At 46.0% G+C, this 13719-nt stretch overlaps 1 protein-coding gene across 1 annotated transcript in view; it reads right to left on the bottom strand.

The window, feature by feature from the left end:
• The window catches only part of ARID3C (AT-rich interaction domain 3C), a 172777-nt gene that overhangs the window by 133687 nt on the left and 25371 nt on the right, over nucleotides 1–13719 (bottom strand). Inside the window, exon 2 of the mRNA XM_077281322.1 lies at nucleotides 10847–11545. Within this exon, the coding sequence (XP_077137437.1) occupies nucleotides 10847–11545 (699 nt within the window). The remainder of the gene's footprint in view (nucleotides 1–10846; nucleotides 11546–13719) is intronic.

The following is a 13719-nucleotide window of genomic DNA, read 5'->3' as shown; positions in this document are numbered from 1 at the left end:
TCTGTATTTTTGGGAAACATTCATCTGATGCGCTTAGTTCTCTATTTTTGGGATACATTCTTGCCCTGCCCCAGGTTCTGTATTTTGGAGACACAGTCTTGTGATGCGCCTGGTTCTGTATTTTTGGGATACATTCTTCTGATGCGCCCAATCCTGTTTTTGGGGTATATTCTTGTGATGCACCCATTTCTGTTTTTTCAGGTTACATTATTGTGATGTCCCTGGTTCTGTGTTTTCTGGGTAAAATTTATGATGTGCCTGGACTCGTATTTTCGGGATACATTCTTGTGATGCACCTTGTTCTGTATTATCGGGGTACATTTTTGTGATGTGCCTGGTTCTATATTTTAGGGCTTACATTCCTGTGATGCATCTGGTTCTATATTTTCAAGATACATTCTTGTGATAGCCCGGTTCTTTATTTTTGGGATATATTCTTCTGATGTACCTGGTTCTGTATTTTTGGGATACACTCTTGCGCTGCGCCTGGTTCTATATTTTAGGGCCAACATTCTTGTGATGCATCCGGTTCTGTGTTTTCAGATTACAATATTGTGATGTGCCCGGTCCTGTATTTTCAGGGTAAAATCTTATGATGCGCCCGGTCCTGTATTTTTGGGTCTCAATCTTGAGATGCGCCTGGGTTCTGTATTTTCGGGATAGATTCTTGTGATGTGCCTGGGTTCTGTATTTTCAGGATACAATCTTGTGATGCACTTGGTTCTGTATTTTCAGGATACATTCTTGTGATGGGCCTGGTTTTGTATTTTCGGGAAACATTCTTGTGATGCGCCTGGTTCTGTATTTTCGGGATAGATTCTTGTGATGCGCCTGGTTCTGTATTTTCGGGATAGATTCTTGTGATGCGCCTGGTTCTGTATTTTCGGGATAGATTCTTGTGATGCGCCTGGTTCTGTATTTTCGGGATAGATTCTTGTGATGGGCCTGGTTTTGTATTTTCGGGACTCAATCTTGAGATGCGCCTGGTTCTGTATTTTCGGGATAGATTCTTGTGATGCGCCTGGTTCTGTATTTTCGGGATAGATTCTTGTGATGCGTCTGGTTCTGTATTTTCGGGATAGATTCTTGTGATGCGCCTGGTTTTGTATTTTCGGGACTCAATCTTGAGATGCGCCTGGGTCTGTATTTTCGGGATAGATTCTTGTGATGCGCCTGGTTCTGTATTTTCGGGATAGATTCTTGTGATGCGTCTGGTTCTGTATTTTCGGGATAGATTCTTGTGATGCGCCTGGTTTTGTATTTTCGGGACTCAATCTTGAGATGCGCCTGGGTCTGTATTTTCGGGATAGATTCTTGTGATGCGCCTGATTTTGTATTTTCGGGACTCAATCTTATGATGCGCCCGGTCCTGTATTTTCAGGGTAAAATCTTGTGATGCGCCTGGTTCTGTATTTTTGGGTCTCAATCTTGAGATGCGCCTGGGTTCTGTATTTTCGGGATAGATTCTTGTGATGTGCCTGGGTTCTGTATTTTCGGGATACAATCTTGTGATGCACTTGGTTCTGTATTTTCAGGATACATTCTTGTGATGGGCCTGGTTTTGTATTTTCGGGATAGATTCTTGTGATGCTCCTGGTTCTGTATTTTCGGGAAACATTCTTGTGATGCGCCTGGTTCTGTATTTTCGGGATAGATTCTTGTGATGCGCCTGGTTCTGTATTTTCGGGATAGATTCTTGTGATGCGCCTGGTTCTGTATTTTCGGGATAGATTCTTGTGATGGGCCTGGTTTTGTATTTTCGGGACTCAATCTTGAGATGCGCCTGGTTCTGTATTTTCGGGATAGATTGTTGTGATGCGCCTGGTTCTGTATTTTCGGGATAGATTCTTGTGATGCGTCTGGTTCTGTATTTTCGGGATAGATTCTTGTGATGCGCCTGGTTTTGTATTTTCGGGACTCAATCTTGAGATGCGCCTGGTTCTGTATTTTTGGGATAGATTCTTGTGATGCGCCTGGTTCTGTATTTTTGGGATACACTCTTGTGATGCGCCTGGTTCTGTATTTTCGGGATAGATTCTTGTGATGCGTCTGGTTCTGTATTTTCGGGGTAGATTCTTGTGATGCGCCTGGTTCTGTATTTTCAGGATACATTCTTGTAATGCGCCTGGTTCTGTATTTTCGGGACTCAATCTTGAGATGCGCCTGGGTTCTGTATTTTCGGGATAGATTCTTGCGATGCGCCTGGTTCTGTATTTTCGGGATAGATTCTTGCGATGCGCCTGGTTCTGTATTTTCGGGATAGATTCTTGCGATGTGCCTGGTTCTGTATTTTCGGGATAGATTCTTGCGATGCACCTGGTTCTGAATTTTCGGGATAGATTCTTGAGATGCGCCTGGTTCTGTATTTTCGGGATAGATTCTTGTGATGCGCCTGGTTCTGTATTTTCAGGATAGATTCTTGTGATGTGCCTGGTTTTGTATTTTCGGGACACACTCTTGTGATGCGCCTGGTTCTGTATTTTCAGGATACACTCTTGTGATGGGCCTGGTTCTGTATTTTCAGGATACATTCTTGTGATGCGCCTGGTTCTGTATTTTCGGGATAGATTCTTGTGATGCGCCTGGTTCTGTATTTTCAGGATACATTCTTGTGATGCGCCTGGTTCTGTATTTTCGGGATAGATTCTTGTGATGTGCCTGGTTCTGTATTTTCGGGATAGATTCTTGTGATGCGCCTGGTTCTGTATTTTCGGGATAGATTCTTGTGATGCGCCTGGTTCTGTATTTTCAGGATACATTCTTGTGATGCGCCTGGTTCTGTATTTTCAGGATACATTCTTGTGATGCGCCTAGTTCTGCATTTTCGGGACTCAATCTTGTGATGCGCCTGGTTCTGTATTTTCAGGATAGATTCTTGTGATGCGCCTGGTTCTGTATTTTCAGGATACATTCTTGTGATGTGCCTGGTTCTGTATTTTCGGGACACATTCTTGTGATGCGCCTGGTTCTGTATTTTCAGGATACATTCTTGTGATGGGCCTGGTTCTGTATTTTCAGGATACATTCTTGTGATGCGTCTGGGTTCTGTATTTTCAGGATACACTCTTGTGATGGGCCTGGTTCTGTATTTTCAGGATACACTCTTGTGATGCGTCTGGGTTCTGTATTTTCAGGATACACTCTTGTGATGCGCCTGGTTCTGTATTTTCAGGATACACTCTTGTGATGGGCCTGGTTCTGTATTTTCAGGATACACTCTTGTGATGCGCCTGGTTCTGTATTTTCAGGATACACTCTTGTGATGCGCCTGGTTCTGTATTTTCAGGATACATTCTTGTGATGCGCCTGGTTCTGTATTTTCAGGATACATTCTTGTGATGCGCCTGGTTCTGTATTTTCAGGATACATTCTTGTGATGCGCCTGGTTCTGTATTTTCGGGATAGATTCTTGTGATGTGCCTGGTTCTGTATTTTCGGGATAGATTCTTGTGATGCGCCTGGTTCTGTATTTTCGGGATAGATTCTTGTGATGCGCCTGGTTCTGTATTTTCAGGATACATTCTTGTGATGCGCCTGGTTCTGTATTTTCAGGATACATTCTTGTGATGCGCCTGGTTCTGTATTTTCAGGATACACTCTTGTGATGCGCCTGGTTTTGTATTTTCAGGATACACTCTTGTGATGCGCCTGGTTCTGTATTTTCAGGATAGATTCTTGTGATGTGCCTGGTTCTGTGTTTTTGGGATACATTCTTGTGATGCGCCTGGTTCTGTATTTTCGGGATAGATTCTTGTGATGTGCCTGGTTCTGTATTTTCGGGATAGATTCTTGTGATGCTCCTGGTTCTGTATTTTCAGGATAGATTCTTGTGATGCGCCTGGTTCTGTATTTTCAGGATACATTCTTGTGATGTGCCTGGTTCTGTATTTTCGGGACACATTCTTGTGATGTGCCTGGTTCTGTATTTTCAGGATACACTCTTGTGATGGGCCTGGTTCTGTATTTTCAGGATACATTCTTGTGATGCGCCTGGTTCTGTATTTTCAGGATACACTCTTGTGATGGGCCTGGTTCTGTATTTTCAGGATACACTCTTGTGATGCGTCTGGGTTTTGTATTTTCAGGATACACTCTTGTGATGGGCCTGGTTCTGTATTTTCAGGATACACTCTTGTGATGCGCCTGGGTTCTGTATTTTCAGGATACACTCTTGTGATGCGCCTGGTTCTGTATTTTCAGGATACATTCCTGTGATGTGCCTGGTTTTGTATTTTCAGGATACACTCTTGTGATGCGCCTGGTTCTGTATTTTCAGGATAGATTCTTGTGATGTGCCTGGTTCTGTGTTTTTGGGATGCAGCCGGCACACTGCTCTTGGGGGACTGTTGTGTGTCTGGTGGGGGTGGGGGCAGGCGAGGATGACATTTTGGATGCACATACCTGACATACTTTTTTTCTCACCCTGTGAACAGGTTTTGTAAACACTCTACGCCCCTAACAATGACCTGTGCTGACCTTCCATACCACCCAGAATGCTGCCCTTAACCCGTCCATGTCCAGGACAGAACATGCACAAAGCGTTGCAGTCAGTGACTATAGCACTGATCAATGGAATTCGTGCCACCTATGATCCCCACTATACAGCACATCTCCAGTTCTGAGACCCCAGTATAGGTGACGGATATCAGCCCCCTGTTATCTCCAGGCTGTGGGGATTCGCCCCTATACAATAAGTGACAGTGGTGACCGTCGTCCGCTCCCCGCCCTCGTTGCTCCTATTTATAGGTCACATGTCAATAACCCAAATGTATTTATTGGAATAATAGCCATGCTGCGAGTACAACGGCGGTCTGTCCCCTCCCCCGTATAACGCAGACACCTGTAATAACAAGAGTATAATAGAAGTCACGGTCGCCCCATTCAGGAGCACACACTGAGACCCACACGCCCCATTCCGCCCCGAGACCGGTTCTTCCACTGCTCGCCGCCTGTTACCATCGGAAATGCAGATTCCTCGGATCGCCATTTCCAGTCTGACCGCTCAGTGTCACCTTGCGGATTTCCCCGGCCATGAAAACTCGCTTTACCTGAAGACACGAATACCTTTTCTATGATAGTAACAAAATAGTGCGAAAAGTGGGAGGGACGGCGCGATCTGACGCTGCGATCACTGGCAGCACAACAGATCAGTGTGAACACGTCACTACGCAGTATGGACAGCAATCGTGGCTCTGACTGACAGGGGGAACAAATATGGCCGCCCGCACTGTATGTCGGGGTGGGGAATTCATTCACCCAAGGGCCCACGTGAGAGACTGTGACTGCTGTGGAGACCGGACTTAGTGCTGCTCAATATTATTATTATACACTCATTTCATCTGTCAGTAGGATGACAGGACTGCCTGCTCCCGGCACGGAGGATCCTCACAGTGAGCAATGTGCGCGGACTGAGGACTCACAAGTCTGCAGTCACTATAACTCTATGTAATAATTATAGATGTACCTGGATCAACAGCCCCACACAGTATGATGCCCCCACACAAAGTATGATGCCCCCTCAGCTTCCACACACAGTATGATGCCCCCACACAAAGTATGATGCCCCCTCAGCTCCCACTCACAGTATGATGCCCCCACACAAAGTATGATGCCCCCTCAGCTTCCACACACAGTATGATGCCCCCACACAAAGTATGATGCCCCCTCAGCTCCCACACACAGTATGATGCCCCCCACACAAAGTGCAATGCCCCCTCAGCTCCCACACACAGTATGATGCCCCCTCAGATGCCACACAGTATGATGCCCCACACACAGTATGACGCCTCCCGCTCCCACACACAGTATGATGCCCCCTCAGCTCCCACACACAGTATGATGCCCCCACACAAACTATGACGCCCCCAGCTCCCACACAAAGTATGATGCCCCTTAGCTCCCACACACACACAGTATGATGCCCTTAAATCCCCCCGCACACAGTGTGATACCCCCACAGCCTCCCACACACTCAGTATGATGCCTCCACAGCCCCCCACACAGTATGATGCCCTCGACCCCTCTAAACACACAGTAAAATGCATCCACATGCAGGGTGGTGGTGTGGCGGCAGCTCGGGTGGTGGTGAGGAGGCACCTCAGGTGGTGGTGAGGCGGCAGCTCAGGTGGTTGGTGACGTGGCGGCAGCTTGGGTGGTGGTGAGGCGGCAGCTCGGGTGGTGGTGAGGCGGCAGCTCGGGTGGTGGTAAGGAGGCAGCTCGGGTGGTGGTGAGGCAGCGAACGGTTATTGCAGGCTGTAGGCTTTCCTGAAGAGATGGGTTTTCAGGTTCCGTCTGAAGGATCCGAGGGTGGTGGATAATCGGACATTTTGAGGCGTGGAATTCCAGAGGATGGGGGATATTCGGGAGAAATCTTGGAGGCGGTTGTGTGAGGAACGAATAAGTGTGGAGGAGAGTAGGAGGTCTTGGGAGGACCGGAGATTACGTGAGGGAAGATATCGGGAGATTAGTTCAGAGATATAGGGGGGGACAGGTTGTGGATGGCTTTGTAGATCAGTGTTAGTAGTTTGAACTGGATTCGTTGGGGAATTGGGAGCCAGTGGAGGGATTTGCAGAGGGGAGAAGCAGGGGAGTAGCGAGGAGAGAGGTGGATTAGTTGGGCAGCAGAGTTGAGGACAGACTGGAGTGGTGCAAGAGAGTTAGCGGGGAGGCCACAGAGGAGGGTGTTGCAGTAATCAAGGCAGGAGATGATGAGGGCATGCACAAGAGTATTGGTAGATTGTGGGATGAAGAAGGGACGGATTCTGGCAATATTTTTGAGTCGGAGGTGACAGGAGGTGGTATGAGTTTGGAAGTGCGGTTTGAAGGACAGGGCAGAGTCGAGAGTTACTCCGAGGCAGCGGATTTCAGGTGCGGGATAGAGCGTGATGCCGTTTACCATAATAGATAGGTCAGGTAGGGGGGATGCGGGAGATGGGGGAAAGATGATGAGTTCGGTTTTATCTACATTGCGTTTTAAGAAACAAGAGTTGAAGAAGGAGGATAAGGCTGATAGACACTCCGGGATTCTGGACAGCAGGGAGGTGACATCTAGACCAGAGAGATAGATCTGAGTGTCATCAGCATAAAGGTGGTACTGGAAGCCATGGAACTTTATGAGTTGTCCTAGGCCAAGGGTATAGATGGAAAAGAGTAGGGGCCCCTGGACAGAGCCTTGAGGGACTCCCAACAGAGAGAGGGCGGGATGAGGAGGTAGTGTGGGAGTGGTAAACACTAAATCTGCGGTCGGAAAGGTATGAGGCAATCCAGGACAGGGCAAGGCCTTTGATGCCAAGGGAAGAAAGAATCTGTAGCAGTAAGCAGTGGTCGACTGTGTCGAAAGCAGAGGACAGGTCGAGAAGGAGGAGGATGGAGAACTGTCTGGTAGCTTTGGCTGTGAGTAAGTCGTTGGTAATTTTGGTCAGAGCAGTTTCGGTGCAGTGGTGATGGCGGAAGCCAGATTGGAGGTTGTTGAGGAGAGAGATAGATGAGAGGTGGGAGGAAAGTTGAGCGTGGACGTGCTGCTCGAGAAGTTTGGAAGCAAACGGGAGCAGTGATATGCGGCGATAGCTGGGCATAGCAGTTGGGTCAAAGCTAGTTTTTTGAGGATGCGTGTGATGGTGGCATGTTTGAAGGCAGTATGATGCCACCACACACAGAATGAGGCTTCCACAGCTCCCCACAGTATGATACCCTCAATCCCTTCAAACGCACAGTATGATGCACCCACACACAGTACTATTGTCCCTTCACTCCCCTACCCACAGTATGATGCCCTCAAACACCACACACACAGTATGATGCAGGCCTTGTAGATATGGTGTATAGCAGGTGATCAGGTCTTAGGTTGATACAACGGAGGGGGGCAGGTGATGACACATGATATGGTTGTATACTGAGTGGGTCTTGGAGTCAGGTGAGGAGATGAGCCCCATCCCCCGCCCTGCGGATAATCCCCCCTATCAGTCAGTGGATCTGACACTCGCTGTTTGCACATTACTGTTTTGGGATAAATAAGATAAAATGTGTCAGTAAGACGGTAATCGCCGGAGGAGACCATCACTTCCTTCCGCTCACCCTGCTCCTCCACAGCGATGGTCTACAGACTGTCTGATGTCATCACTCATCCCATTCAGAACTTCCACCGAGTTCAGAACCTTTTGCAACTTAGAAACATTTGTTTTAATTCCTTACAATTATCACGATCTCTGCTGGCTGTCAGTCAATCAATCTATCCACTGCTTTCATTCAAAGACTCAATAACGACCTAATATTTATCAGCGCTGTGGGTTTGTTACAGTTGTATCCTCTGTGAGCTGACACTTTCCCTGCATGGTCAGGAATGTGGAGGCTGCTGAGAAGAGGACAAGTTCCTCCCTCTAATGACTCTTAATTCCTCCTAATGGTCTCCGGCTGATGTGGCGCTGCAGAGATTATAGGATTACAGGTGGTAACTGTCCAGACGATCTACCTGCCAGCAAGGTACAACGGGGGCACTTACTTTACTACAAAAACACAGATTCAGTGTAAGTATAACCACCATCAGATGACACTCCACGGATTATACAGACATGGGGCACATCAGCAGAATAGTGAGTGCAGCTCCGGGGTATAATACAGGATGTAACTCAGGATCAGTAATGTAATGTATGTACACAGTGACTGCACCAGCAGAATAGTGAGTGCAGCTCTGGGGTATAATACAGGAGGTAACTCAGGATCAGTAATGTAATGTATGTACACAGTGACTGCACCAGCAGAATAGTGAGTGCAGCTCTGGGGTATAATACAGGATGTAACTCAGGATCAGTAATGTAATGTATGTACACAGTGACTGCACCAGCAGAATAGTGAGTGCAGCTCTGGGGTATAATACAGGATGTAACTCAGGATCAGTAATGTAATGTATGTACACAGTGACTGCACCAGCAGAATAGTGAGTGCAGCTCTGGAGTATAATGCAGGATGTAACTCAGGATCAGTAATGTAATGTATGTACACAGTGACTGCACCAGCAGAATAGTGAGCGCAGCTCTGGGGTATAATACAGGATGTAACTCAGGATCAGTAATGTAATGTATGTACACAGTGACTGCACAGCAGAATAGTGAGTGCAGCTCTGGAGTATAATGCAGGATGTAACTCAGGATCAGTAATGTAATGTATGTGCACAGTGACTGCACCAGCAGAATAGTGAGTGCAGCTCTGGAGTATAATGCAGGATGTAACTCAGGATCAGTAATGTAATGTATGTACACAGTGACTGCACCAGCAGAATAGTGAGCGCAGCTCTGGGGTATAATACAGGATGTAACTCAGGATCAGTAATGTAATGTATGTACACAGTGACTGCACCAGCAGAATAGTGAGTGCAGCTCTGGAGTATAATACAGGAGGTAACTCAGGATCAGTAATGTAATTTATGTACACAGTGACTGCACCAGCAGAATAGTGAGTGCAGCTCTGGAGTATAATACAGGATGTAACTCAGGATCAGTAATGTAATGTATGTACACAGTGACTGCACCAGCAGAATAGTGAGTGCAGCTCTGGAGTATAATACAGGATGTAACTCAGGATCAGTAATGTAATGTATGTACACAGTGACTGCACCAGCAGAATAGTGAGTGCAGCTCTGGGGTATAATACAGGATGTAACTCAGGATCAGTAATGTAATGTGGGTATTCACTGACCCCATTTTTTACTATTATTAAACCTGTAAGTACTGTATTCACAGATGCACATGCACCTTAACAACTATCTGACATTTCAAGCGTCTCTGATGTAGTGGGTGAAGCCAACCCCAACACAGAGCTCAGTGTCATGAGCGATTCCTGCTGTCCTGTATTTAAGGAACACATGAAGAGAAGCAGCACCAGCATGCAGGACATTATACAGGAGTATTGAGCAGTGCAGATGTAAATCCTGCCGTCCAGTGAGATAAAACAGTTACTGGAAAGCTGCCATTATTCTCTCTGGTCCTTCCAGTTCCCTTTCCATAGACTTCAATACATGAGATTTCTCAGTGAGTTTTGTAATAGTGAATAATGAGCTGAGGAAACAGAGGAGAAGAAGTGGCTCTTGTGCCTGAAGGTGTTGAGCTACATCTTGTATCTTTAGACTACTCGAGACATCTCATTGTCCCCATAGAAGTTGATGGAGTCGTAGATGGATATATTCCCCTGACTAACATGTGACAAGTCAGCTCAGGAGTCACTGATTATTGTGTTGGGTCTATGGGTCACAGTCTCCCCGGCGAGAACAACCACCACACAACTCATGTGATGCAAGGAATCCGTGATACCTCCCAACATTCCACCTTCTATTCTCGCGATTTTTACATCATTTATATAAACCAGTACAGTAATATTTGCTCTTGCACATGGATAATAACATTACCGGTCCACCCAGTAGTGTGACAAAGCCTCTAATTCACGGATAAACCTGACCCTAAAGTATATCTCCACCATTAATGGCCAACTGGAATGTCAGAGACCACCATGGAGTCCACCTTCAGCTCCAGAAACCACACAGGGCATATTCACTGGCCACAGACCCTAATGCTTGACTTTGTCACACCATCAGACCATTCCTTCAAACCTAAAAGGTGAGGAAAAGATGAACGTTCTTCAAAATAGCCATTAACCCATCACCCCACAGACTTCTACAGCTGATAGTCCTGTATGTCTGGGACATGTTGGACTAGTGACCAGATACTGAATTGGAGGCTCCTATAAGAAGCCAGCACCAGAACTTTCATTATACTGGTATCTTGCGGGGGTCTTGGGCCAATGACAGGTTGTCCAAGGGGCACCCTAATTTTAGAGACACATGGACAATGGGTCTTACCTGTTTGAACTGCTCCTCATACGTCCATTCATGATGGCCCGATTGTCCATTAGGAGATAACGCCTGAGATTGTGAACTGGTGTTTGGCATCTGACCGACCCTTTGCAAAACTTTGCTTGGTGAATCAGGATCTGGTCGTTGCATGGATGAGGACATCTCTAAATCCTCCTCATCTTCTTCCTCTCCATCTTCATCGTCCATATCTTCATCTTCAAAGTCGGCTTCCTCACCGTCGCTCTTGTGCTTGGACTCCTCCTCCTCTGGTTTATGGACCGGCGCCCGTGAATATATCAGTGTGGGCCGGTTCAGGGACACTGACGAGGTTGTGGCCGTTGTAGTGGTGGTGGTTGTACTTATGGTATTTGCGTTTGAAGGTGAAGTGACCACTGTTGCCGCTGCCGCAGCCGCTCTCACGGCCGCCTGATACTGTCGTATGGCCAATGCCTGTTGCTGGATTCTGGACTCCACCAAACAGCGAAGCTCTCTGTCCTTTTCTTGCCGTAATTTTTCTTCTAAGGCCAAGCGAGCAGCTTGCTGGCGCTGGAGGTTTTCCATCACTGCCTCTAGCCTCATACCGCCACCTGAGGAAATGGACTGGGACGACTGGGAAGGACGTGAAATGGGAAAAGCTGAGCTATGGTGGGATGAAGTAGATACAAGGAGTGAGGGCAGAGATGTAGGGGTTGAGAATGCTGCCGGCTGGAGGCAGGAGGAAAAGGAAGGGAACAAAAGCGAGGATAAAGAAATGAACCATGAGAACAATGAAAAATAAGTGGAGAGAACAAATAGATGATACATAAAATACGATAATACCAACCAAGGAGCGATAAGAGAAGACAAAGCACATAATAGCACATAACATACAACATAAAAGTATGGAAGAAGGGGGACAGATGAGGTTGCGTGAACAGGGACAGAAATGGTCAAGGACAGGGACAGAGGAGATCGAGAATTAAAGGACAAAAGAGATTGAGAATAAAGAGACAGAAGAGATCGAGAACAAAGAGGCAGAAGTGATCAAGCACGCAGAGAAATGAAAAAATAGAGCACACAGGGACAGAAAAGATAGATAATAAAGTTACAGAAGAGATCGAGAATAAAAGGACAGAAGTGATCAAGCACACAGATACAGAAGAGATCGAGCACACAGAGAGAGAAATAATACAGAACACGGGCAGAAGTGGTCAAGCAGAGGGACAGGAGATCGAGAATAAAGAGACAGAATGATCGAGCACGCAGAGAAATGAAATAATAGAGCACACAGGGACAGAAGAGATGGATAATAAAGTTACAGAACAGATCGAGAATAAAGGGACAGAAGTGATCAAGAACACAGATACAGAAGAGATAGAGCACACAGAGATAATAATACAGAACACAGAGAAAGAATTAATACAGAACACAGGGGCAGAAGTGGTCAAGCACAGAGACAGGAGATCGAGAATAATGAGACAGAATGATCAAGAACACAGATACAGAAGAGATCGAGCACACAGAGCAGGAATAATACAGAACACAGAGACAGAAGCGATCAAACGCAGGGACAGACGAGGGAGAGCACACAGTGACAGAAGTGATAAAGTGAACAGGAAAAGAGGGAATCAAGCACACAGATACAGAAGAGATGAGCACACAGGTACAAGAGATCAAGAATAAAGAAACAGAAGAGATCGAGAATAAAGAGACAGAAGCGATCGAGAATAAAGAGACAGAAGTGATCAAGCACGCAGAGAAATAAAATAATAGAGCACACAGGGACAGAAGAGATGGATAATAAAGTTACAAAAGAGATCAAGAATAAAGGGACAGAAGTGATCAAGCAAACAGATACAGAAGAGATCGAGCACACAAAGCAAGAAATAATACAGTACACAGAGAAAGAAATAATACAGAACATGGGCAGAAGTGGTCAAGCAGAGAGACAGGAGATCGAGAAAAAAGAGACAGAAGCGATCAAGCACAAAGATACAGAAGAGATCAAGCACACAGATAAAATAATACAGCACACAGAAAAAGAAATAATTCAAAACACAAAGACAGAAGTGGTCAAACGCACAGGGACAGAAGGGGTAGGGCACACAGTAACAGAAGTGATAAAGTGAACAGAAAAAGAAGGGATCAAGCACACAGATACAAAAGAGATGAGCACATAGGGACAGAAGTGGTCAAGCACAGGAACAGAGGAGATCAAGAATAAAGGGACAGAAGCGACCAAGCATACAGATACAGAAGATATCGAGCACACAGAGCAAGAAATAATACAGTACACAGGGACAGAAGTGATAAAGTGCACAGGAAGTGATGGAGTACACATCGATAAAAGTAATTGAGATCGCACACAAAGACATTAGTGATGGAGGACAGATGGCCAAAGAGATCAAGCACACAGTGATAGAAGAGATCGAGCAAACAAGTACAGAATGGGTCAAGGAAACGTGGATATAGGTGATCGAGCACACAGGGACAGAAGTAGCAAGTGAAAAGGGATAGAAGTAATGGACACAGGCACAGAAGTGTATGAGGAGGCAAGGATCAAAAAAATTCAGCACACAGGGACCAGGGGATTCAAGTAATGGAGCACACAGGAACAGCAGCGACGGCACACACAATACAAAAACAAGGAACAATAGTATTAATTGGTACAGAAAAAGGAAGAACAGAAAACAGGAAGTAGTACAAGGACGAGGAGAGGAAAGAAAATGAAAAATGGTATTTGAAGAGGGGAAAAGGGCGGAGCGGGGGAGGGGAGGAGAAAAAACAAGAATATCATTAATGCAAAATAATTATCAAAACAAATGACATACAACACATCAGTATTACTGCCCGTACCCCTCTATATTACACATCAGTATTACTGCCCGTACGCCTCTATA

Source organism: Ranitomeya variabilis, chromosome 1 (genome assembly GCF_051348905.1).
Source record: "Ranitomeya variabilis isolate aRanVar5 chromosome 1, aRanVar5.hap1, whole genome shotgun sequence".
Taxonomy (NCBI): domain Eukaryota; kingdom Metazoa; phylum Chordata; class Amphibia; order Anura; family Dendrobatidae; genus Ranitomeya; species Ranitomeya variabilis.
This window is presented reverse-complemented; position numbering and strand designations above follow the sequence as displayed.